The sequence below is a fragment of the Cibotium barometz genome, chromosome 54 (genome assembly GCF_041138505.1).
Source record: "Cibotium barometz isolate CiBa-2024 chromosome 54, ASM4113850v1, whole genome shotgun sequence".
Classification (NCBI taxonomy): domain Eukaryota; kingdom Viridiplantae; phylum Streptophyta; class Polypodiopsida; order Cyatheales; family Cibotiaceae; genus Cibotium; species Cibotium barometz.
In genome coordinates this window covers 19936983-19963769 of record NC_141099.1, presented here as the reverse complement: position 1 = coordinate 19963769, position 26787 = coordinate 19936983, and the positions used below count along the sequence as shown (strand labels likewise).

The window sequence follows — 26787 nt, the reverse complement described above, 5'->3', positions numbered from 1 at the left end:
ACAATGCCTTGCACATGTTCCTCTTTTAATTAAATAAATAATAATTTACTTAAACCTATTCTTTTTTGGAATAATTTGCACATGTTCCTCTTTTAAATAAATAATAATTTACTTAAACCTATTCTTTTTTTGGAATAATTTACTTAATTGAATAAATAATAATTTACCTAAATCTATTCTTTTTTTGGAACATACCTCAACTTTGAAAATCTTTTTTTGGAACATAAATCAACTTTGAAAATCACTTTCTTTTTATAGTAGTAGTTTGGTGAATAATTTGCTATTTCTTTTGGAACATAAATCAATTTGAAAATCTTCTTTTTTATTGGTGAATAATCTCCTGTTTTTATTACAACCCAAAATAAATATGTTGGTTACAACACACACCCATCGTGTGTTGGTTACAACTCACACCCATCATCCAACAAGTGACAAGGACGTCTCCACCATCGACAAGTTACACGGATGTCTCCACCATAGCCAGCAGCGCGATTCGAAGCCACACCTTGGGGAATAGCACAATCGCTCTATCCACTCCTGTTGTGACAGTTTTAATATCTTATGCTTCCTCGTAATGCCACTTGTCCCGCATCCAACCATCGAATTTGGCTCACTCTTTACCATCTATCCCAATTGGTAATTTAATTAATTTTTAATGTGGTTCATACGTGGGCAAAAAAAATTCCACCAATTTTGCTTCAATGCAAAAACGACTTAATTTTTCATAAACATCGTCTATCCTAGTGTTTGAAAAAAAAAATCCACCAGCCAATCATAAATAAAGAGAGGTATTTACCTTCATCGGGCTTTGCTTTAAATCTCTGCAAATCTACAATTTTTTTAAACTAGAATTTTCAAGATCTTCGCCATTAATTTCAAGGCAAGCAAAACTGTTAATTGGTTTTTCCAAATTGAGCCGTCATGAAAAATACACTATAGAGAATAAAAAAAATTTGACACTAAATATACTAAAGAGAACAATTTTTTTCTGATACTAGTATAGTGTAGGGTCCCTCTTCCCTTATCCTAGTGTAGCTAAGAAATTAATTTAAGCATGTATATTTCTAGTGAGAGAGAATGATAATTTAATAAGATGAACATTTTTAATGGAAAATCTAGAAGACTAAGAAATTAAGAAATTAGAAAATAAAAATTAATATTGATAGTCAAGTTGCCATCATGTGCAAAAATTAAGTTGGGATTTTCCCATGTGCACATGATGTGTGATGTGCACATGTGCACCCCCCTACACATTGGGGTTAAAATAGAGAATTAAAAAAATAAAAATAACATTAGAAAGAATTTTCCAAAAGAAATAAAAGATTTATTTTTGAAAAAATAAATAATAAGAATTATCCATAAAATATGTACGCATTATCCTTGGCAAAGAATGTGAATAGAGTGCACATTTAATTAATTTCAAGGTTTTAAAGTCGAAGGTTGAAAGATGAGTGCAAATACCTTAGGATTAATTCTTAGAAGAAAATTAGTAATTAACTAGCATAGTTAACTAGCCGTGCATAAATGTGGGAATTGACTAGATGTATGGGTGGTTGTATGCAAAATAGTTGAGTGCATGAGAGAATGGATGAATAAGGAAAGTCTTCAAGTGCACTAGTAAAGAGACCAAATAAATGATTATTGGACCAAAATCAAAGTCAAGAACATAAAAAGCAAGAATTGAATGTGCCGAATTCAAAGAGGCCAAGTCCTTTGTGAAGTAGACTACATTTTCTAGTATAAAAAGCCCCCCTCCCCCTTGCCTTCATGAGAAATCCACCATTTTTTTTCATGGAGAGTACTTTTGCTTGGTTCTCAAATTAATCCTAGGTTAGTTTATCAAGGTTTAAAGCAATCATTTGAGATGTAAGAGGTGAATAATAATTGGAGATTGTACAATTCCGTATCCACTGGGTACATCATGTCACCTATAAACCAATTTTCACAAGGTACAACTATTTAAATTTCATTTTTCTCATCCTTTTGCAATTAAAATTTATAGCTTTAATTTAAATCAAAAAAATGATTTATTAATCTTCCACAAATTTTAAGACAAAGACCTCTAAGGTCTAGTCTTTATCCTCTTGCTTTTAAATTAATGCCCAAACCTTATCCTCTTACTTTTAAATTAATGCCCAAACCTTATCCTCTTACTTTTAAATTAATGCCCAAACCTTGGTAGAACCTTAGCAAATTGAGGGACCTTATTATTGTTGTCTTCAACCTTAGGAAATTTAGATGATGGGATAGCCTATTCCTAAACCTTGGAGAATTGATCATTTAATTAATTTGTGGGAAAGGCCTTAGGACAAGTTAAATTTTAGAGGAAATTGGTAGAACCTTAGCAAATTGAGGAAACTTATTGTTGTCTTCTTGAACCTTAGGAAACTTATTGTTGTCTTCAACCTTAGGAAATTTAGATGATGGGATAGTGTATTCCTAAACCTTGGAGAATTTATCATTTAATTAAACTAAATGATAAATTAAACATTAGAGAATTTATCATTTAATTAAATTAAATGATTGGATAGCCTACTCCTAGACATTGGAGAATGTATCATTTAATTAGAAAGAGAATTTTAGAGAGGGAAAGAGAAGCTAGCCAATATGCAAGAATTAATTGGCTTTAGAAAATGAAATTATATTAAATGTGGATATATTGGATCAATCCCTCCCAAGAAACATATTTTTAGAGAGGGAAAATCCAGATTAATCCTTAAATCAAGGAGATTGCGAGTGCCTTAAGCAAGTGCAAAGTTATATCTTAGAAGGAAAGTCTTGAAGTGAACTAGTAAAGAGACCAAATAAATGATTATTGGATGAATAAAGACCAAAATCAAGGTCAAGAACATAAAAAGCAAGGATTGAATGTGCCGAATTCAAAGAGGCCAAGTCCTTAAGTTGTGAAGTATTTGACATCCCCATGAGATCAAGGAAAATGAATTCAAGAAGTTAACATTGGGGTATATTAGGGAAACTTCAAGGAAGCGAAATTCCTTAAGAATAATAAAAAAGAGCCTTAGAATTTTTGACATAAATATAAACCCAAAAAGAGAGATAGATACAAAGTTTTTCCAAATTCCTTTTGGGACACCTTTAAAAATGGGCTACAAAACAGGGAAAAAAAATCTCGAAAAAAAAAATCATCTTAAGACAATGATGGAAAATAGGTTTTAGGACCTCCTCTTTCATCTGGGAAGCTACTAGTGTGTACCTTTTCCGAAAAAATATCTCTAAGAGGTCGTTCACGTGTGTGTAGCGCTTAAGCTAATTAGGACAAATGGACACTAACGAGCTGTGAGAAAATATAAAAAGCAAAAAAAAAAAAAACAAATGTGCTTGCTCATTAAGGAGAAATTGACAATGTCAGACATGGCAACGATTAGGGGACTACGTGGGCTAACACTCTTGTTAAACCCAATGGCTGACACCTTCGAGCCATTGAGATCCATGCCCCAAATGCACCTCCCAATACCATTCGCCATGCCAATAACAAATTCCACCGGGCTTTGGTCTTTTACCTAACATTTCCTATAGGTACTAACTCTTTCCAACCCCTAGATGCCCACACCTTAGACATATTGACTAGTCTAGAAAGGGGGGTTGCCCAAGGACTAAGTGAGTCCCTTACCCACAAGAGCACTCTCATACGGCCTCAATGACTCATACAAAAATACGGCCGTACAGATCTCCAAAATCATGGACAAATACGACGGAACAACTGATCTAAACAAAGATGTGAAGCCTTTGGAAATCCAAACTACCCCACCAAGGTACATGCGTTGAACCTATGCTTAGTGGGAAAGGCTAGTCGATGGTTGATCACATTGATGCTGGCGATCAAGACAAACTTTAGAACCCTGAAGTCAGCCTTTATCCATGGCCTTTAGAACCCTGAAGTCAGCCTTTATCCATGGCCTTTCAAGACCTTGAAGTCAGCCTTTATCCATGGCCTTTCAAGACAAGGTGATCAGTGGAGTGCAGCAAGTGAAGTATATTCAATTGAGTATAAACCAAACAAAACCATTAGAGACTTTATCCTTTGGATAAAACTCTTGGACTCACGATGTGAGTCATGGAAAAAATTAAACGATTCTCAATTGAAGAGATGTTTCATGATGGGCTTAAAGAAAAACAGCTTACACAACTTGATCATTGTATCCAATCCAAAAAACAGCTTGCACAACTTGATCATTGTATCCAATCCAAAAACATTTGATCAATGTTGTAACAAGCCATACGTTTAGATAACATGATGGAAGATGATTATGATACAAGATGTTCCTCATCTAAACCAAGTGAAGCAATGGCTAAAGAACGATCGATCTCGGAATTGACATCTCTAAGAGAGGATGAGATCCTTCAAAACCAAACATCCTTAATGCCTCTCCAAGTGATGAGTGAAATGCCTTGTGTTAAGTGTAATCACTATGACCATCCTAATCCCCATTATGCGTGCAAGGCACCTGTTTTCTGTACTGCACACATTGCCAAACCTTTGGTCATGATACTACCTAGTGTCCCAATTTATCAACAATTGACTCAAAACCTCCATCTCCCGTGCACCAAACAAAAATAGTCCAAAGGGTAGAAACCACTTAGGAAGTAGTTAATCGAACACTTCAGTGTTTCTATTGTCGTGGACCGCATAAAGTGGCTGATTGCACAGTTTGAAATACTTTCATGCCCATAGTCACTGACACTTTGCAACCCATGTGTGAACGTTGTGGCATCGACCACATGTTCCAAGATTGCCCAAGGCGAGTTGCTTCACTCCAACCTGTCTCACAGAATATAACTCTAAACATCTTAAGTGTACAAAACGGGCAATTATCCACGGGACCCTTGAATGTGCTTATGCGATTGCAAGCCAAGGCACGAGAAATGGTCAAAAAGAACACAAAAGATAACACTTCGAAATGGGTAGACGAACATGTCTTAAAGCAAAAACCAAAAGAAAAAACAAAATCTTCTAAACCCAAGAAAAACAAGGGACAATAAACCATTGAAACCAAGGTTGAAAGAGAGGACAAGGAAAAGGAGCCTGTGGGAGACCTAACCCCAAAAGAGCTACACATAATGCAGAAGCATCAAAGGCAACAACACAAACCACAACACCCAGTTATACCAAGACATAAAATCCAAACAAACGTTAGTTAGAATTGTGAGAGAACCGAGTGTACCATTGTACACATTGGGGACTCTTGAAAAAGTTGAGAGTCCAAAAAACGAGGATCAAAGTGAATGGGAATATGAAACCGAAACGGGATCTAAAGCTGAAACAAAAACTGAAACATCCATGGTTCCTTTGGAAGATTCTATCATGATATGGTTAGATTTCCCTACAGGCAATGATGTTATGCGCAAATGCGCGTTGATTAGTCCTCAAGCTAGTCATAACATCATGTGACAATAGACACTTGGGTGTCATTGGGATAACCTAAACTCATCCCTAAAGACAATGGTCTTGCAAGAGGAGCCAATGGACAAAACATTGAAGTTCCAGGTTACTTTAGCTATGCTACTCAAACAATCAGTGGAGATGTGGAATTTACATTCCATGTTACCCCAGATCCCTTGAGTATGATATCATCCTTGGTGGTGAAACTTGGATATGTGACTCGTTATATTCACTTGATGAATCCATGCAAACAGTCACCTTGAACACTCCTGCAGGCATTGTGTAATTGCTATTTACGGGAAGAAGAGACCTTGGAAGAGTTGGAACTTCCAACATATCTTATTGAGAATATCCCAAGAACTATGGTTGGATTGGAACTTTCCAATAAAATCACCACAATCCAAGCACAACTTTATCCAACTTGAGAACACAATCTCATGACCCTCGAGTTATGGGATTTGTTAGGTCAACCAACACTTATGGCTCATCCTGAAAGAATTCCATTTACACAAGACTTGAACATGCCTTGTCTGGGGTACTTTGAACATACAATGTATATTGAAACTAACCCCCTTACTTGCAAGTTTTTTGTGGTTGAGTATGTGCTGGAAGCAGTTATGATCTTGGGGCATAAATGGACTATTGCTGCCTAAGTACCACTGTGCTTTGCTATAGGGTCATCATGATGGTCAACAACACAAAGTTGACAATACCATACTGCAAGGAAGAGGATCCAACCTTAATGGATTTCTATGATCCTGAATGCAAAAAGTTACTAGCCTCTTCCATGGAAGCCTCTCTACACAATGGCCTACCATCTGCATCAACGACAGACTTTGATAAAGCATCTACTCCTTCAACTCCATCCTCACCAAACGAAGCTCAATGCCACAACCTCGCAATCCACTTCTATTCCTTAAGAAGTCCCCCACGTGCAACCATCTAACAAGGAACTCAAGGGAAAAGCCCCGGAGCAAACGCCTCTTCATCAACTAACCTCGCCAAAAGAGGGGGCTGCATGCTCAAAAGCCCCGGAGCAAACGCCTCTTCATCAACTAACCTCGCCAAAAGAGGGGGCTGCATGCTCAAAGCCTCCACATCACCACTCTACAAGAGACTCAAACCTCATCATCAACAACACCCATGAGTCTCAAACGTGCAGCCTTAGCACCTACCAATGTGAAGGAGGTCCCAAAACCTTTCACTTCCACACCAAAAGAAAAATCCACTAAGACAACACAAATCAAGGTATCTTAATGGTATCAAAAGATGGGTGGAGAAGAAGCTACTTGTAGCCCAAGGCTACTACAAAGGCACCAATCCAATTTGGGTGCCTCGATCATCAAAGCCTCTTCCTCAATGCAGCACTCAAAGGTTAAGAAAAAATAAAAGTACTCCCCAACATCGTCCACAAAAGCCTATGTGAGTTCCTCAAAGAACTCCACCAAGTCAACAAGTGTGGGTACCAAAAAGATTACTGCAAGCACAAGGGTACTACCAAGATAATACCAAATCTTGGATTCCCAAGCGCATCAAAAAGTCTAACAAGTTACAAGGAGCTTTAATTTAAATTAAAAAATGATTTATAAATCTTGCACATATTTCAAGACCAAAGACCTCTAAGGTCTAGTCTTTATCCTCTTGCTTTTAAATTAATGCCCAAACCTTATCCTTGTTACTTTTAAATTAATGCCCAAACCTTGGTAGAACCTTAGCAAATTGAGGAACCTTATTATTGTTGCCTTCAACCTTAGGATAATTTTTCATTTAATTAATTTATGGGGAAGGCCTTAGGACAAGTTAAATTTTAGAGGAAATTGGTAGAACCTTAGCAAATTGAGGAAACTTATTGTTGTCTTGAGCCTTAGGAAACTTATTGTTGTCTTCAACCTTAGGAAATTTAGATGATGGGATAGCGTATTCCTAAACCTTGGAGAATTTATCATTTAATTAAATTAAATGATTGGATAGCCTGTATTCCTAAACATTGGAGAATGTATAATTTAATTAGAAAGAGAATTTTAGAGGGGGAAAGAGAAGCTAGCCAATATGCATGGGTAAGGTTAAGGTCTAGAATTAGTTGACTTTAGAAAACCAAATTATATTAAATGTGGATAGATTGGATCAATCCCTCCCAAAGAAACATATTTTTAGAGAGAGAAAATCCCGAATAATCCTTAAATCAAGGAGATTGTGAGTGCCTTAAGCAAGTGCAAAGTTATATCTTAGAAGGAAAGTCTTGAAGTGAGCTAGTAAAGAGACCAAATAAATTATTATTGGATGAATAAGGACCAAAATCAAAGTCAAGAACATAAAAAACAAGAATTGAATGTGCCGAATTCAAAGAGGCCAAGCCCTTAAGTTGTGAAGTATTTGACATCCCCATGAGATCAAAGGAAATGAATTTAAGAAGTTAAGGTAGGGGTATATTAGGGAAACTTCGAGGAAGGGGAATTACTTAAGAATAACAAAAAAGAACCTTATAATTTTTAACATAAATATAAACCCAAAAAGAGAGGTAGATAAGTGACCTTAGAATGGCCTTCTTTGTACATATAGGTAAATTGAATAGATTGGCTCATGGAATCAAGACTTGGAAGTGAACCTAAGGAAGGGAAAGATCTTGCCATTGTTGTGTGGTTAAAGATGAGTGTGCTAAATTATCTAAAGACTTCTTCTTCTTCTTCTTATTGTTCTTATCAAAATGTAATTTCAACTTCCTTTTTTTAAAAGGTGGTTTTTTCTATCACAATCTGGCCAAGTGGAGATCATATAATTATAGATCTCAATCCCCTATTTCCAACATTGTTCTTGGATTTCAAATTCGAGTTTGAGAACTGAAGTTATGAGCAAAACAAGAAATTGCTCAGAAGGTGATGATTTTGATTAAGAGTTAATTACCCACTAACTAAAATCAATAAGTGAAATGTGAATGCAACCCTGATCTAACTCCTTAAACAATACCATTTACTATTTATTTGATTTTTAAATGATTAATTATTACTAACTAACTTTCATTGGACACATTGCACATAATATTAGTAGAGACTTGGAAAAACATGTGGACTTTAATCTAAGATAAAAACCACACAAAAAATAAAACTTTAATCATAAAATCAACAAAATCATTCACCAAACCACACAAATAAAAACCACCATAATCACTAGGTGATGAAAAAAACCTTATTCATTCTTTACCCTTATCTCTAGCTCTCTGCACAGAGTGTATACAGAGAAAAATTTGAGTAAAAGAAAAAAGGGCCTACTAAAGCTATCCCAAAGGCTATGGAAACCACCTTGCCTCTCAATGTAGCAGGGTAGTGCTAATGTTTTGCCTTTTTCCTTGAAATCAAGAGCACACACACAAATGCATACTATGCCCATACAAATTGTTTATCAATAAAAGATTAAAGGGGGGAGGGTACTTACGTGTTGTATATGGGGATGCAAGTGATGGTGACCTGTATAGAGCTTCCCAAGGGAATCTCAACAATTTCTTTGAGCAACTAACTAATGTAGTAGCGTCCATCGCTTTGTCACCTATGGTGTTGGAAGTAGATCTCCTCATACAAACCCTTCATATAAACAACAAAGCTATGGTGGTGGAGACAATAGCCTACAAGTCTAACACTCTCTCACACACTCAAGTGATAAGATACAAAATAAGACCAGAGTTCTTAATATCACATACGGGAAGTGTTGATTCTCATTAAATGAGTTATATTTTCTACAACTTACTAAGGGCTTGGGCACCCAGACTTGGGCAGTTGGCCTTAGTCTAAATACGCATATGTGTGTCCTAGGCTAATTAATGTATATTCCTTTGATGTCGGCATTACACTTCGCTCATTCATCACTTGTTTACATCCCCTGTTATGAGTGCATTAGAGTAAAAATTTAATATATTTATGTTTATTGTTGCATGAGCAAAGCAGTTTTTCTCCATTCCTAGGTCTGACATTTCACAATGACACTCACTCTGACAAACCAACACAGTTTCATCTTACTTTGAATTTCACTACAACTCTACACACATGTCTCACACATCACTGCTGCACTTGCACCACTCTAAATACATCCAAAACATCCAGGGGTGGAATTTTCTGAACACCTGAACACCTGGCAGAATTTTTGTCGAATCATTCGGTAAAATCTTTTTTTGAAAATCCTCTTGAATCCGATTTAACACTTTTGCATGAGCTAAGATTGGATTAGCAATCCTCAGACTATCCTCCACCATGAAATAGCATATTTCAGCTATTTTGTCCTCTGCAAAACTAGGTACAAGTCCACCTTGACAATCAAAAAATCCTCCAAGATCTATTTTTTCTGTCTAAAATGATCTGACATTAGTTCTGAACTATGCAAAGTGTCATCTACATATTTCACACCTTTGTGTAATTTTTTTGTGCAATTTTTTTGAACCGGACGGAATTTCCTCCTCAACATCCTTTGAAATTTGACTATGAAACAGTGAAATCTGATTTGAAAACAGTGAATTTTGATCACATTGCACCTTGTAATGCATTCTTTTAAACCCAACTTGCAACCACAAAATTGGAAACATATGAAAATCTGAATTCTGACAACCCGTTATCCACATCTGACAACCCATTCTGTAAGAATCCACTTCTATTGGCTCATCAGCTTTAAAACACACATCCTCTGACAAAAGTATGTTTGGGTTGACAAACAACCTGTCCCACATCTCGTTCTTCAGAATGCACATCCATCGAGCTAAAGCTTGAAATTACATCATCCTGCATGTCAAACATCGTATGCTGATCCTCCAAACTTGTCAAACCTGCTTTATACTCTTCAATGACTTGCTCTTGACAACCCCCCTGCTCAATCTGATCGATAAGACCTTTATCTGATTTAGCCCAATTCAGTCCAAAACAAAAAGCAATCCGCTTGTTCAAATTCTCTGCAATTGAAACATCTCCTTGTTGAATATCAACTTGTGACATCAAAATATGTCCTTCAAAACATTCAAAATCAAAAGTCTGATTTCCGTGATCATCGGCAACATCAGACACAATGGTCTGACTTTTTGCTTGAATTCGCAAACCATCACAATCAGCATGTGTAAACTCCTGTAAGGTTTGTTTAGCACATTGGGTTTCTAAGTTCAAAATCTGTTTATGGGATTCATGTATCAATCCCGCAGCATCTTTCAACTGCAAATGCTCTTGTGTAGATATGTTTGACAGAAATTCCACAGTCACTGCATGAGCATACTCTAGTGGTAGATTAGGGGTATCTAAGGGCTCTCTAGTGGTAGATTAGGGGTATCTAAGGGCTCTTTGAGGCTCTCTTGTGTAGATATGTTTGACAGAAATTCCACAGTCACTGCATGAGCATACTCTAGTGGTAGATTAGGGGTATCTAAGGGCTCTTTGAGGCTCTCTTGGCCAAGCTCCTTTTGCACCTCCTTCTCCACCATCTTTGGTACTCCCACTTGATGACTTTCAAACTCCATGCCAATCCAAATGTCATCATCATCACTTGACTCCCCTTCAAACTCATCCGCATATGCATCTCTCAACTTCTCACATGCTTTTTGTAACTTCCCAATCCTTTCCCAACTGGAACATGACTTTCGTCTGTCTCCTTTGTGTGATCAGCTAACCATTCAGATGCACTCTCCAAGACATCCTCAAAGTCATATAACCTTCCCAATGCATTCTTCATTTCCTCCCAAGCTGATGCTGTATGCACTTTATGGATAATTTTATGAAACTTTGTGCATATGTCAACCATACAACCATTTCCTACATGCATCTCCCTTTAAGCACTCATTAATTGCACACGAAAATCCTCTACCTCATGCTTCTGACTCATGCAAACCTCACATTTCTTCTTCTTCTTCTTCTTACCCCCCATGACACACTCACATAATTAAAATACAACAATCATATTCAGCCCTCAAGAAAGATGCACCACACCAATCCGAGACCCATTAAATTTGCTAAACAGAGAACCACGGATGTTGTACCAGGATCCGCAAAGTTCATTTAATTGGCTGCTTAAAATTGATTGGAATATTTTAAATTTATAATATTATGATTTCTTCTTGAAAAAATTACCATAAAAAGTTACCTTCTGGCTGCAAAGCAGATTCAGTCTGCAAATCAAATGTCATCTGTGATTCAGATATTGTTTTTGAATTTTGACTGCAGAACTGACTACAAATTCTGACTTCTGTTTGCAAATCAGATTTGTCGACCCTCTGACTCCAATTTCGTCACCTCGTTCTTGATTCCAATCATCTTCTGCTTGCTGCAAACCTTGCCGCCTCGCTGCCCACCTTGTGAAATATGAATGAAGAAATGGTTGTGAATTCGCCAGCACGAACTACCATTTAGCAGCCCAAGAAACCATAACCACCTCTGCAAAACTGTCGCTCTTACTGCTGCTCAGCATCTTCTTGGCACCCGTCCTTCTAACAAAAGAAAGCGAACTCGACCATGAACACCCATCATAAGCACCGTGATCGCCAGTGTTTATTGTTGCATGAGCAAAGCAGTTTTTCTCCATTCCTAGGTCTGACATTTCCCAATGACACTCACTCTGACAAACCAACACAGTTTCATCTTACTCCGAATTTTACTACAACTCTACACACATGTCTCACACAACACTGCTGCACTTGCACCACTCTCAATACACAGAATACAGAATGAAAATGACTAGAAGAGATGAAGCACAAAATCTATCAACTGTATTGTCATTACAGAATCCACCATAGCTACACAAAATCCGCCAAGAACCATATTCGTGTACCACTGAACAAAACGGCTCCAACTATATAGACTTCCCACGACTCTCTACCTTCCAAGATCCCAAAGCTAACCAACTTCCAAAAATACCAAAAATCCATACATATAACTTGAAAAATAGTCCAAAAGGTCTATTCTAAACAATTTATGTGAAGTCTAAAAAACCGCTTAGGTAGGTAAAATTATAACGTGACTAAAATGAATGGATTGCTACTGCTAGTCATGTGTAAATACTCCAAAATATTTATAAGATGGGCCTATCAAATCCTTCAGATCAATTAACCACCATGAACAAATAAAGTGGGATGGAAGAGATGTACATGCATATGCATTTCTTGCTTTGTTAGTCAAGAGGAGTATCATTCCTCACATTCGGTCATGCAAAACTGTTAAACATACTTGGGATACACTTGTGTCATTGTACCATGTATGTAATAAAGCACGTATTGCTTATCTACACAAGTAATTAGAGTCAAAGCATACGAATGAGGGAGACTCCATAAACAATTTCCTTATAAAAATCAAGGATTTTAAGAAGCACTTGGCCAGTGTTGATTTTAAGAAACACTTGGCCAATGTTGATGAAGTATATCCTGACAGTTCATTAGTCCCTACTATCTTGAATGTGTCGCGATTCGTATTAAAGTTTTGCTTCTACCATTAGACTCATGAGATGAAAGGAAATCCAAATGTCTTAAAGTTTAAGGAGTGGTTTTTGTTCTCTTGCAAGAAGAGAAATCCAAGCAAAATAGATTTGTCATGTGTTCAGGAGGAGATCAAGCTTTGATTTGCTAGTTAACAAAGATGCAAAGGTAAATCCTTTCCTCAGAGTAGTTACAAGCCAAAGTTAGAGTTACTGGGCAAGCCTACAAACAAGGAAGTCAATAAGCCAAAGAAAAATGAAAAATGCAACTATTGTAGGAAACCTGGTCACTACATTAGTGAGTGTAGGAAGGAGCTAGAGAAGGAGAAAAAGAAAGACTTAGGTATGGCTGTAGCTAATGCATCAACATCTAATGTAGAAAACAACAAATCTGCAAAAACAATGCACATGCTGATTGGGATTCCATTGTGCAATGCACTTTTGGCCCTTCACGTAAGGATGTATGCATGGCTGGTACAAATGTATATGTTTGGTACTTTGAAAGTGGTGTAAACACATTACTTTTCATCATAGTTTGTTCTTGTCACTTAAATCTGCTCCATAGGGAAACATTGCTACATGTGTAAACAACTCCTCATATCATGTAAAAGGAATTGGTAAAATTGTTCTTATCACTACAAATAGTGGAACAATCATGCTCTCTACTGATTCTTCACTACTAGAAACATCATGACTGGTTTGGGTTACTTGGCTGATCTTACCTCTTATCCCCTAGAATCTATGCTTTCTTTTGAGGCATTAGCATAACCATCTTGTAATAGTTTTTCGTGAATTTAATCCTCCATCTGTGCTATTCTTTGGCTCTCTGGCTTTGCATATTTTCCTTGACAAAAACCTGAATTTGAGACTTGTCTGATCCAAAGGTGCATTTGTTGAGGGCTCCTTTCAGGTACCCTTTTTGCTCCTCCTGTGTCACCTCAGCTCTTGTCACATTCTCATTATCTTCCTCCTCGTCCATTTCTTGGTTATGTTGGTTTGAAATATCACTTTTGACTACAAGAAGATTCCATTTCTTGGTTATGCTGGTTTGAAATATCACTTTTGACTACAAGAAGATTCCATTTCTTGGTTATGTTGGTTTGAAATATCACTTTTGACTACAAGATTCCAAACTTTTAAGGCCTCGGCTCATTAGTGTGGAATTAGCTTCATTGTCATCTTTGTCTTAATTTTCAAAGTAGCATTTTTCCTTATCTTTTTGCATTCTTTTTTGTTATTGACATGAGTCTTTTCACATTGTTCGATAGCTCTTCCGTTCTAATGATCCTTCAATACGACCCATGGTTCTCCCTATTATAGTGTAGATGCCAGTGCCTTGTTTCCTTTAAGAACTTTGAGAATTATTTCAGTTCCTTCCTTGCTTTCTCAAGCGTTCGAAGTCCATTCTTTATGTTGTCTTTGCAATGGTCATGTGGTGATTGTTGCATACACATCTAATATTTTCAATAGCCAATATCTTTTTCTATATCATTTCTCATGACATCTCCACCATGACATCTCCACCATGACATCTCCCACGCCTATGGTTTTGGTAGTCTTTCTTGTAATGGCCCTATTCACTACAATATTGACACCTTTTTCCCATTATTATTGAAAACTAGTAGTTATGCAAGCGAAGTCACCATTCACTATTCGACTGCTCTCTTGCTTCCAATGCAAAGAATAGTATACAGTGATCCTCCCTCTCCTAGTTGAGGTATAGGAGCCTTGTGTGCAGTTTCACATAATGTTGAATTTGAGGTCATGTGGTACTAACCTATTCACGAGGAGTTGGCACATAATGTCATTCATATGATCCCTCATTCCAATAATTCCTTGTGATGGTAGACAGGTTCCTATATTAGTTCTACTCCTATAGGTATCAGGTGTTAGGTTGCCTCCTTTAGCCCCGACTTGTTGAACTCTTACCAGCAGCTACCCGGACTGTGGAAATAGTGGCAGAGTTTGGTGAGTCAAAGGTAGGTCACTGCACTCCACTAGGGTGATCTCATTGAATCATTCTAACATTTTCTTATGGAGCAATAAGGCATGAGCAAACTATTATGTGTTTAACATGGTTGTAGCATCATGGTAAAGCTCACGGGGTGATTTCATTTGAATCATTCTAGCATGTTGTTGTCGAGCAGGGTGGTGGCATGATCAAGTTAGTGTGTGGTAAACACGGTTGCATCATCACGATAGAGCTCGTGATTGAGGGGGGGTGGATCTCATTGAATCATTCTAACCTTTTGTTGTGGAGTAGGGTGATGGCATGATCAAGTTGTTGTTGTGTGATCAACATGGTTGCAGTGTCATGGTAGAGCTCAAGGGGGTGATCTTGTTGAATTGTTTTAACCTTTTGTTGTGGAACAGGGTGATGGAATGATCAAGTTGTTGTGTGGTCAACATGGTTGTAGTGTCATCGTAGAGCTCGCCGGGGGGGGGGGGGGGGGGGTTATGTTTATGTGTTTTGTTTTTAGGGGTTGGCACCATCATCGAGGTGGAGATCTACTGCCACCATAAGCACCTTGGATGTTCCTCCACTAGGATCATAAGGCTCCCTAATGAGTACTATGTGTAGCTTGGTCTCGAACGAGCATGCCAAAAGTGTTGGCGGTTGATAGCTATCAACACATAGAGGGGGATTAGCACACACATAAAGGCGAATTCTAATTAGACATATACATAAGGTGCTCAAGAGCTGAATGGAACACATAATAAATGATACTCATTACAAAAAACACATGTAAGAGCAACAACATTATAGATTAAGTTAACCTCTTGTTCATGACTCTTTAGTTAATAGCAGATTTGGTTAACATCTCTAGTCCACAATACATGTTAACCACACATTGCCTTCAATGTCATACAATAAGGTTTTTACAACTAACTATTTTGATGTGTCGTGTTACATTCCATCATGAGCATAACTCTCGAAGTTCATTAATGGGCATCTTTTAGTGTGGCCAATTATTCCTAGGTGTTGGTAGTCGTGTCTATGGGTGCTTTCCTACACTAACACTAGGCTCACACCTGTTGGTTCACATCTTATGGTCTCGTGCCTTGTGGATAGATGGCTTACATTTGGTTGGCCTCACGGATTTTTTATGAAATTAATTTTTGACTTTTATGAAATAGACCTACTTGGGCTCATGTGTTTTTTAATGAAATAAAATTTTGATTTTACAAAATAGGCCTACTTGGGCATGGATTTCAAGTAGTGCATGGAGCTTCGGGCCTATGAGAAAGTTGGTGAGCATAACTATTGGACAATAATTGTACTTAATGCTCTTATTATTATAAAGAACAAGATTTTTTATTGGAATTTGTGTTACTCGTAAGGATTGTGTATGATAGGAAAATCTTTTTAGGACATGCGTAGGTGTGTCCTTTCAAGCCTTCAAGGTAGTTTTAAAAGGCTCATATAATATTTGGTATACTAAACCTCTAGACTTCACGTTTATTGGCTCATGTTTGTAGACTCACACCTCTAGACTCACGGCTCACATATGTAGACTTATGGTTCATGTCTACTAGATTTACATTTCTACAGGACTATAGGCTCACGTCTCCGAACCTAAAAATGGTTTAGTCTAGTTTTCTATTAGAGTTTTTTTTTGGAGATGTTTTGGACTTCATGTGGGAGGGGGATGATTAAGGTTCCTAATCTTGATTGATGATGTATGTTCATGTGATTAAGCATTTTTTATTACTTTTACTTTTAGTTGCTTCTAAACTACCAATTCCAATAATGATTCCAGTTAGCTTCTAAGCTATCAATTCCAATAATGCATGAAAAGTTATGAAATACATGAATATAAATCAACTTTTCACTCTAATCCACACCAAATAGAGATCAAAGATTATGTTTTTGGAGTGGATTGCACTCCTACTCATAAAAGTTAAGCTATTTCTTAATTTGATTTTGAAAGCCTTGTGGGGCTTTCAAAATCATGAAAATCATAGAAGAAATCAAGATTTTTCCCTTCTAATATGAAACCAGAATGACCTAATAATGCAAATAGGCTTCAAAACAAAATGAAAACTACATCCAACACTCCATAACCATATGTTTTTCAGAGTAATCAACACTAGATAATATTGGGTGATCCCAATAGCTTGGAATGGACGAGAAAACGGAGCCTAGGCTCTATGTCGTTAGTGCAAAATATGCTCAGAGATTACCGTAGCCTATGAGACTGAAATGCAACTTCCTAAGATGGGAGTGCTAGCATGTCCCCATCATCGCATCCTCACTTTGTTGTCACATTGGAATGCTCCATGGCTATAGAGATGAAGGAAGAACTCTCTTACCTAGATGGATGCAAGAAGAGAATGGCCTTCATGGTGGTTATCTCTCACAAGAGGTGGATGGAGAAGAAGCTAATGAGAGGAAGAAGCCTACAATCAAACCTATTTAAGAAACCAAACCAAACCTATTTAAGCAACCAAACCATCTAGCATATAAGAATCTAATAAAATAAAACCAAGATGCAAGAATCCAATAGAATACAAACACATGCAAGCAAGAGTAGAAAATAGGAGATACACGTATTCTATTGCAAGGGAATGAATATGTATCTCTTAATGTCAAAATTGACTTATACAAATTATTAACTTTAACACTAGGCTCTCAACAAAACTTAAACATAGTCCATTGGCACTAGTTTTAGTCTTCAACATCTATGTACATGGAATTTGTCACTCCCCATTTGGCATTAATCAAGGTAAGGCTGCTTTATAAAGTCCAGTCTCGTTTTATAAAAGATGGATTTTTGCTAAATGGGTAAGATGACAAAGCGCCTTACGACGATAGGCAGGGCAAGTAAAACCATGTTAACTTATAAAGTGGTTAACAAACTTTCACAATTTTCAATGTGTATATTTATGAAAGATAGTGTTTGAGGCTATAGATGTAGGAACATGTTTCACTTTTTTCCTTGACATATGTTTAAAGAATATACATTACAAAATTGATGTCATTGCATCAGTAAATTAATAGATGCATATTTATCATCACCACGATTATTTCTTTGGCATGTTTATTTCTTCTACAAATTAATCGATGCATATTTATGGTTCATACAATAATTTTTCATGCACTAAAGATAATTTCTCTCAAGATGATTTTGAAGTCTTCATTATAATTTCCATCACAATGCAGTTAAAAGTTTAATCAAAAGGAGGATTGAACTTATGAGTCCACCATATCCCAAGGCATAGCAAGAAGTTTCTTGAAACTCTAGTGCATCCTTCCCATACTGTTAAAGTCCAAAGTCAGGGTCTCCTTCCACTTACTACTCAACATCTTAGCCAGAGCTGATCTTGTCAGAGGAGCACAAGAAAATAGCTTATCCTTCTAGTCTAACCCTTGCCATTTACCTCAAACATCATAGCCTTCAACAAGTTCCATCTTTGTCCAGATTTCATTTTGCTGCATATATGTCTATTAGTGTGTCTCTCACACTTTTCACACTTTAAAAAGGCAGCCCCTTATTTTAGACATATATGTCTGTTAGTGTGTCTCTCACACTGTTCTGAGTGTAAGCCTTGGGTGTTACCATATGATCGGATGCCGAAGAGGAAGTACAACTTCTATGGGGTGGGGGTCGGCAACAAGCCAGGGGTCTACGAAAACTGGGAAGACTGCAACCGCCAGGTATGAAAATCTCCCGTTCACAGTGCCCTTCAAGTGCTTCATCCTTTAGCTCAAGCAATTGCATGCCTCCCCCACCCTCCACCCCACACACACATACACACACGCGCACACACACATAATCTTCATCCTTCAAGAGCTTCATCCTTTAGCTCAAGCAATTGCATGCCTCCCCCACCCTCCAACCCACCCCACCCCACTGCACTCCACCCCACCGACCCCCCCCCCCCCCCCCACCACACACACACACACACACACATAATCTTCATCCTTTAGCCCAAGCAATTGCATGCCACCCACACCCGGGCCACCCCGCACTCCACCTCACCCCACCCAACACACACACACACACACACACACACACACACACACACACACAATCTTCATGAGCCCCAATTCATTATCTGCAATATCTGAATTTCTGTGGTTGAATATATCTTTATTTGCTTTGTTGCTGTCGCAAATCTTTTAAGACACACTTTTTTTTTCCATGAAAACCACTGTTTCATTATAAATGCAATGTACATTCATAGTTGCCCCAACATGGAGCAGTTACTATGGAAAAGTAGAAATAGTGATAAAACACTTCCAATTGAGCCGTGGAAAGGTCTCCAAGAAAGTGGGCATCTTGGAGAGACTGGAGCAAGGAAAATCTGAAAAAGGCGAAGACATCCACTGAAGTGTGCCCAAACAATTGAGTGTTGCGGGCATGGTATAAACTCCATAATGCCCAATAACAGCACCACGAAAAAAAGAGAGCATAATCGGCGGTAGAGGGATATCTACCAAAAAGCCAAAAGTGGCTGCCAAAGGAAAGGCTAGGCTGGGAAACCGGGCATGGAGAAGAGTTGTCAAACGAGCCAGGAAATCTCAAGCGGTAGGACAAGCCCAGAGAAGATGTAGAACTGTCTCGTGCAAATGTGAACAAGTAGGGCGAACCGAGGAGACAATACATCGGGTAGTCAGAAGGACACCCATTGGAAGGGCCCCCACCAGACATCGCCACAGAAAGACCCTCTGCTTGAGGAGAAGCTTACTTTTCCATATACGATGAAGACACGTTTTCCACCACCCAAGCGGCCTATCCAAATGCCAAGCACGATTGCCATGCTCCTGAATCCATGGTTGCGGGAGAAGAAGAGGGTAGGCTTTTTTGACAGATAGAGATCGGCAAAAGAGAAAGTGGAATAACCTAGAAGCCCCCGATCAAACTTCCAATCAAGTAGTGGAAGAGGAGAAAACATGGGAGGCACCGGTTAGAAAGGTTCAGTGATAGCATTCCATATAGGCTGGTGATGCATCCCTAGATGAGACCGTGTCCAGGCCTGTGGAAAAGAGTGTGCAGTCACTGTCATCCACTACATCATCCCCAAGAGAAATGCCAGAGCGATGCAGAAAATAAGCCTTACGAAGCTGAAAAAGTGCGAAAGGGGAATCAAAGACCCGACTCCAATGTAGACTCTGCTGACGAAGCGAGTTGCTTGGTTCCGGAGGGCAATGCCAAAAGCTACTGCCAATCGGAAATCAAGCGGGTAGAAAAAGGACAGCCATGTATGCGGCCTTGAAAATCTCCGAAAATAACATCTAGGATAGCTGGTGTCCAGTGCCCAAATGCTGCTGTTCTGAGAGAGGCAAACAAGTGAGAAAGCATGAGTGTCCAGGGCTGACGCTATTCCAAGAAAGTAGGCAAGAGCATTGCCTTGCGAGCAAGCACATGAACATGTATGTTGAGGATGTTCAAGCCCCCATGCATCTTTGGTGTGCAAACATAACTGCATTTGAGAAGACGCCAAAGACATTCTATCGCTCTGGACATAAACTGCTGAATGTCCGAAGGCGACCAAGGAATGAGCGGCAAATAAAATTGCACAAAAGCCATAATGATGGACTGGACAATCCAAAGGTGAACATGAAGTGGCCAAGTGGAAGGTTTCAAGTAGTCCAGCTTATGGTAAAGCTTTTGAAGCACCCACTGCCTCTCCTGTGGCAAGGAAATTTGCCAACAAATGGGGTACCCCAAATGCCGCACCACATGATCAGGAGGGAGCAAGAGGCTTGGCCACAAGAAATGATGCCAGTCACGCTCATGCAGAGGCAGGAGTTTCAATTTTGCAAAGTTAACTTTTAACCCTGCCACCAAACCATACAGATCAAGGGCTTGCATAAGCTGCTGAAGATCTGACTGAGAATTGCGCAAGAAGAAAAAGGAGTCATCCGCAGAAGCCTGGCTAACAAAAGGCACCCCCCCAGGAATAGCAATTCCATGCAAGTGCTGCTTCGAAACCAAATTATCCATGTATAGCAATAACAGATGAGTGGCGATAGCATATAGCAAGGCACTGAGAGGATAGCCTTGCTGGACGGAGCGGCCCAATGCCCAAGAGGAAGAAAGAGCATCCGCCAATAGGCAGCGGGCAAAGCCATCCGCATAGAGCCAATGCACCACATGTTGCATGCAACAACCGAAGCCCAACTGGGCGAGAACAGCTGCAATGAAATCCCATCGAATGGTATCAAAAGCTTTCTCAATGTCTACCTGCATGATAAGAACATCCTCACCAGTGTATTTGGCATACTCTATCCCAATGTAAGTATTAGCAATATTACCAAGAATCTGCCTGCGAGGCACAAAACCATACTGGGCAGGATACAAACCAACATATAAAATGTGGGACAGCCGGAGAACCAGCATCGTAGAAATCAACTTATAAACCACTGGCATCAGAGTAATTGGACGCCAATCTGATAGACGTTCACACAACGGTTTTTTAGGGAGCAAACACAGTAAACTCTTTTTCCATGAGAGAGGCATCACACTAGAAAGCCAGGCATCATTAATCATGTGCAGTAAAACAGGGCTCAAATCATCCCAAAACTCAACAAAGAACTCAACTGTAAGCCCATCCCATCCTGGGGATTTGAAGCGACCCAATCGGGCCAAGGCAACTGTCAATTCCTCATCAGTAAATGGCGTCTCTAACAAATTTGCCTCATCCACGGAGAGAATAGGATGCACTCGGCGTAAGAACACATCACGTGCTGCAATTTCATCTGAGGTGGAGGGTCCAGGAGCAGCAAACAAATTAGAAAAATACTGTTGGACAACACCATCAAGTTTTGCTGCTTATTGTTAGTCCAAGTTCCATCATGCCGTTGCACCCTATGAAGGGAATGCATACGTTGGGAAGTGTGGAGGCTTTTGAAAAAAGCCTTAAGAGGAGCAACCCTTATCCTGCAATGTTTTATGATGAGAACAGACTTGCCATTTGTGGAGTTTATGTTTATCATTGTCAGCCAAGCAATGATGTGCGGATTGAAGGCAGGATTGCTCAGTAGCAGAAAGGGCACGTTGCTGACTAAGATCTGCAAGCTGCAGTAGTTGAGACTTAGCATTGGCCACCCGAGTTCGTAAGCCTCCCATGTAGCATTTGCCATAGTTTCGGATAATATCTTGCATGCCCATGGAAAAACGATCCCATGCTTAGTCGGCATTGATAGAAACATGTAAAACAAGGCGATCAATGAGTCCATGTACCATGGACTGGAAGCACTGATGCTTGAGATAACTATTAATAACCAACAAGAGCCTCTTACAAGGTAGTGGCACATCCTACGGAGGTAGACCAAAATGCAATGTCATACAGACCGAGAAATGATCCGACAAGCGCATCAAGAAATCCAAGTTCATTGCGCATGTAAAAGCATCAAATTGCACTGCATTTGACATGTACCATCGATCCAATCAAGCCCAATAGCTAGTGAGAGCATTGTGATGGAAAGTATAGCCAGTGCGAGACCTGGCATAAGATGTAGCCATAAATCACAAGCGTGCAAGGAATCAAGCATACGACCCCAAGCGTGACAATCCCTTAAGAGTATATGAGACCGATGCGTACTATTGTCCCGTGGATCAGGTGAATCATTAAAATCCTGGCAAAGAAAAGCATGTCCAATCCAAGGGTAGGCTGTCAAACGGTGCCACATTTTAGCTCGTGTAGTAGAAGTTTGCGAGGCATAAACCGAGGCAAACTCATAAATCTCCCCATTAAGCATACATTGAACGACAAGGAAACGGCCCTGCGGATCATTGTATGCAACATGTGGCTGCAACTCATGATGAAAAGCATAGCAACACCTGAGAAAGCAGAAGAACCAGCATCGAAAATCCAAAACCCAGCAAAATATCCTTCACGGCCCGCCAAGGAGTGTTGATTGTGCTCCTGCAAACACACTATATGATGCGGCTTATTGCTATTAATGTAATCCCACACTAGCCTCCATTTACTTACATGACGAGGCCTTAAACATTCTACGTAATGCATTTGTGTCACATGCACTCTGCACTCAGTGCAGAGTGACATGTGATAAGAGGCCTAAACATTGTATGTAATGCATTTGTGTCACATGCACTCTGCACTCAGTGCAGAGGTGACAAACTGGCTCATCATCAGCAGTGCAACAGTTGTACAATATTAGAACCCAATAGGATGATAATTGTCGTACACTATGACCCCATTGTACATCCTCCGTCCAGGATAAGTCAGGCACGAGCTACGTAGGTCATTCCTCAGCCTTAGCGGGTCAGTCAGTCAGTCAGTCAAGTCCCTTATCCCACTTGGAGAGGATCATTCATGCATGTAGAGTCAGTAGAAGCCTTAGGGTTTGCATCAGAAAGCACTCTGCATCCTGCATAATATGCATTCATATGCCTGTGCATCATTTAGAACATCCCAGAAGCCTTAGGGAATTTACTAGGATTTATTTGGTATTTTTCCCATATTTTCTAGTATTTATTTAGCATTTATTGTCATTTATAAATATAAACTATATTAAATAAATGACCAGCCAACTTGACCAGCCTCTAGTTAGTATAAATAGGCTTGCATAGGGCTTAGTTTCTCATTCAGTCTTCAGTGTGCTAAGAGCTTTCCTCCTCAGCCCTAGGAGTTCCCTTGCCTTCAGCACTAGACTAGTCTCATCCAGCCCTTGGAGAGCTTGAGTTTGCTTCAGCCAACCTTGGTTCTCCAACGCATGCAATTCAGCAGTCCCTACAGCCATAAGCACATCAGATCAGCCCCAAATCAGCATAAGTCACCTGCGTTTTCTGCATATGAACAGCCGCCTGCGTTTACAGATCTTCAGCCCCTACAGATCTGCGTTTCTGTCCAGTAGCAGCCCCTGCAACTTGCGTTTCAGTCCAGCCTCAGTCCAACGCCAGAAAGCTGCTCTACAGCCCTGCGTTTGCAGATTTCCAGCAGTCCTTCCATGCGTTTTCAGTCCTACAGCAGTTTACATCAGTATTCAGCCTTCAGTACATCATCCAGTCATACACCGCCCTCTGGTGAAGGTAACACAACATTCATAAGCATTTACAGCATTCTAACATAGCTTAGGACAGTCCACCATCTCCTTTTCTCAGCCTCAGGTGTGCAGCCCTTCCTCATGCCCTTGGGAAGAGTGCATAGGCTCGAGATCAGTTGATCGAGGTGTTTCTACAGCCGTGTACAGTTCAGCCAGGCTTCCGATCCTCCGAGATCTTGCGTTTGGCTTATCTACAGTCCACAGTCATTCTCTCTAAAGAAACAAAGCAAATACTATCTCGTTATCGGGATAGGGGGCCCTTCAGTGGGTAATTCGGGACCCAATCTGGTGTACAGTTCTCATCTCTCTCTCTCTCATATCTCTTTAAAGTTTGAAGTATTAAAATGGATTGCTAAACTCATGGAACTCAGGATACAGAAGACGGTGTGAGCATTTGTGTGACAGGATCTTCCAATACAAAGACTTCCGCTGCATATCACATTGGTATCAGAGCAGATTGTCCACACACACTGTATCCTAGCGTGGGGGCATCCTTGGATGGTTAGATTGCGTTCTGGCACGACCACCGACTTCAGCATCATGTCTACAGAAGAGAGTACTCATCAGCCGGAAGACGTCTCCCCTGAAGGAGACCATGTTCTTCCGCCTACAGCAGACACCATAGCTCTTCTTAGAGCTCAGAACCAGTTGCTCATGGAGCATCTCCAACTCTTGGAGGCAGCAGCAGCACGTCCTTCTACACCTCCAGCAGCACACGACTACATCTCCCTCTTCTTTCAGATGGAACAACAAAGGAGAGAGGATGAGGCCCGAAGGAAAAGAGAAAAAGCAGAAAGACGGGACTATGAGGAAGCCCAACGCAGGATCGACGAAGACCGGCGTCAGGCTGAACTCGCCGCTCGGGAACACCAACGTGAGCTTGATCGAGAACGTATGTTACTCGAGCACCAACGGGAAAAGGAGGCCATACACTTGAGGTATTAGCAGCTCTCCTCAGTCTCCCCAGTCATAGGTGTCACTAGCCCAGCAGTCCGCAGCAGCATCAACCACCATCATTCGCAGTCAACCAAACTTCAGTAAGTATGATGGTAAGTGTGATCATTCATCAGTTAATCAATTTATTCATAAGTTTAATGCTCATTTTCCATTAGCTAGGATCACAGACCCTCAAGACAAAGTCCACTTAGCGGCTCCCCATCTCACTGGTGAGGCAGTCACTTGGTGGTAGCATTGGTCTAGTATTCATACAGACTAAGCCACAGGTGTCACAGCCTTTGTGGACAGGCTTTCACAGTGAAAACAGACCACCAAGCACTTAAGTGGCTTCAGACTATGCCAAGTGCCCAGTGGAGTGATCGACAGGCCAGGTGGAGTCAAATCTTCCAACAGTTTGGAGGTATGATTGAATACATCCCTGGTAAGCATAACCCATTAGCAGATGCTCTCAGTCGAAAGTCCAGCATCCAGGTAGTCCAAGAATCTACCATTCTCGAATCACGGGGAAGGACTTAGATAGTATGAAAGACCAATATGTCGACTCCCCTGAGTTTGGTACTAAGTACATTTTGGCCCTCAATTCTGAGCCTGGCCACTATTCAGTACAGAACGGGTGGTTGTGCTACAAGAACCGTCTCTGTGTTACTCGGAAAAAGCGTTCCGCTCTTCTCGAGGATGCCCAGATCTTTTTCGAGAACCCGGATTCGGACAGTTCAATGTTTTACCATTGTGGATCGCTTTAGTAAATTCTGCATGCTCATCCCATGCAAGCATACGGCCACAGCCGAGGACGTAGCCCGTCTGTTTCTCAAGCATTGGTATCCAGTTTGTGGTTTGCCTAGCACTATAACATTAGATAGAGATTCCAAGTTTACCTCGCATTTATGGAGGGCATTATTAGAAAACTTCGGAACTAAGTTGCAGTTGTCTAGTGCATTTCATCCCTAGACAGATGGCCAAACAGAAATTTATAACCAGTTGGCCTTTGATGTTCTCAAGTCATACTGTCATGACCAACAGTCCAAATGGGAACATTATCTTCCATTGGTCCAAGCTATCTTGAACGACACTCATTCATCCAATGTCGGAGGGACTCCATATGAAGCAGCCTTTGGTCGCCGTTTTTCTTCTCTTTTGACGAGAATGGTGTCTCCATCTTTAGAGGCTAATAAAACCACAGAAGCATTTTCCGAGATCATTGAGTCAGCCAAGGACCGCTTGACCAAAGCTTAGGAAGCATATAGCAGACAGGAAAATAAGTCTAGACGAGATGTCAAATGAAGTTAAAGTTGCCTGCCAGTTGGACAATGCATGATGTTTTCCATGTTTCTTGGCTAAAACCATATGTTGGTCTAGAAGTGTTTGATGTTTAAGATGAACAAGACATGGTAGACGAGGCAGAAGTTATTGAGCCTGAGCAGATCCTTCTTCATCGATGGGAAGCTTGGTTCCGGTCGACGGATACGTCAGTTCTATACGAAATTCCTAGATTGAGGCACCCACGAAGCCGTATGGCTAGACGAGGAGTTCTTCCAGAAGTACCCCCAGTTATTGGCGGACTACTTGGAAGCCATGAACCTGCCGCCAAGCTAAGCAGGAGGGAATGTCACATGCACTCTGCACTCAGTGCATGGTGACAAACTGGCTCATCATCAGCAGTGCAACAATTGTACAGTATTAGAACCCAATAGGATGATAATTGTCGTACGCTGTGACCCCATTGTACATCCTCAGTCCAGGATAAGTCAGGCACGAGCTACGTAGGTCATTCCTCAGCCTTAGCGGGTCAGTCAGTTAGTCAAGTCCCTTAACCCACTTGGAGAGAATCATTCATGCATGTAGAGTCAGTAGAAGCCTTAGGGTTTGCATCAGAAAGCACTCTGCATCCTGCATAATATGCATTCATATGCCTGTGCATCATTTAGAACATCCCAGAAGCCTTAGGGAATTTACTAGGATTTATCTGGTATTTTTTCCATATTTTCTA

The 26787-nt window shown here is 40.0% G+C and overlaps 1 protein-coding gene across 2 annotated transcripts in view; it reads left to right on the top strand.

The window, feature by feature from the left end:
• The first annotated feature begins 18140 nt into the window (after window positions 1-18140).
• The window catches only part of LOC147607922 (uncharacterized), a 75085-nt gene continuing 66438 nt past the window's right edge, over window positions 18141-26787 (top strand). The window contains exon 1 of one of the 2 annotated variants that reach the window (XM_086789770.1): window positions 18141-18485. In XM_086789770.1, coding sequence (XP_086645896.1) covers window positions 18399-18485 — 87 coding nt within the window. In that variant the 5' untranslated portion in view covers window positions 18141-18398. The remainder of the gene's footprint in view (window positions 18486-26787) is intronic. The other variant, XM_086789771.1, reaches the window with a different exon arrangement.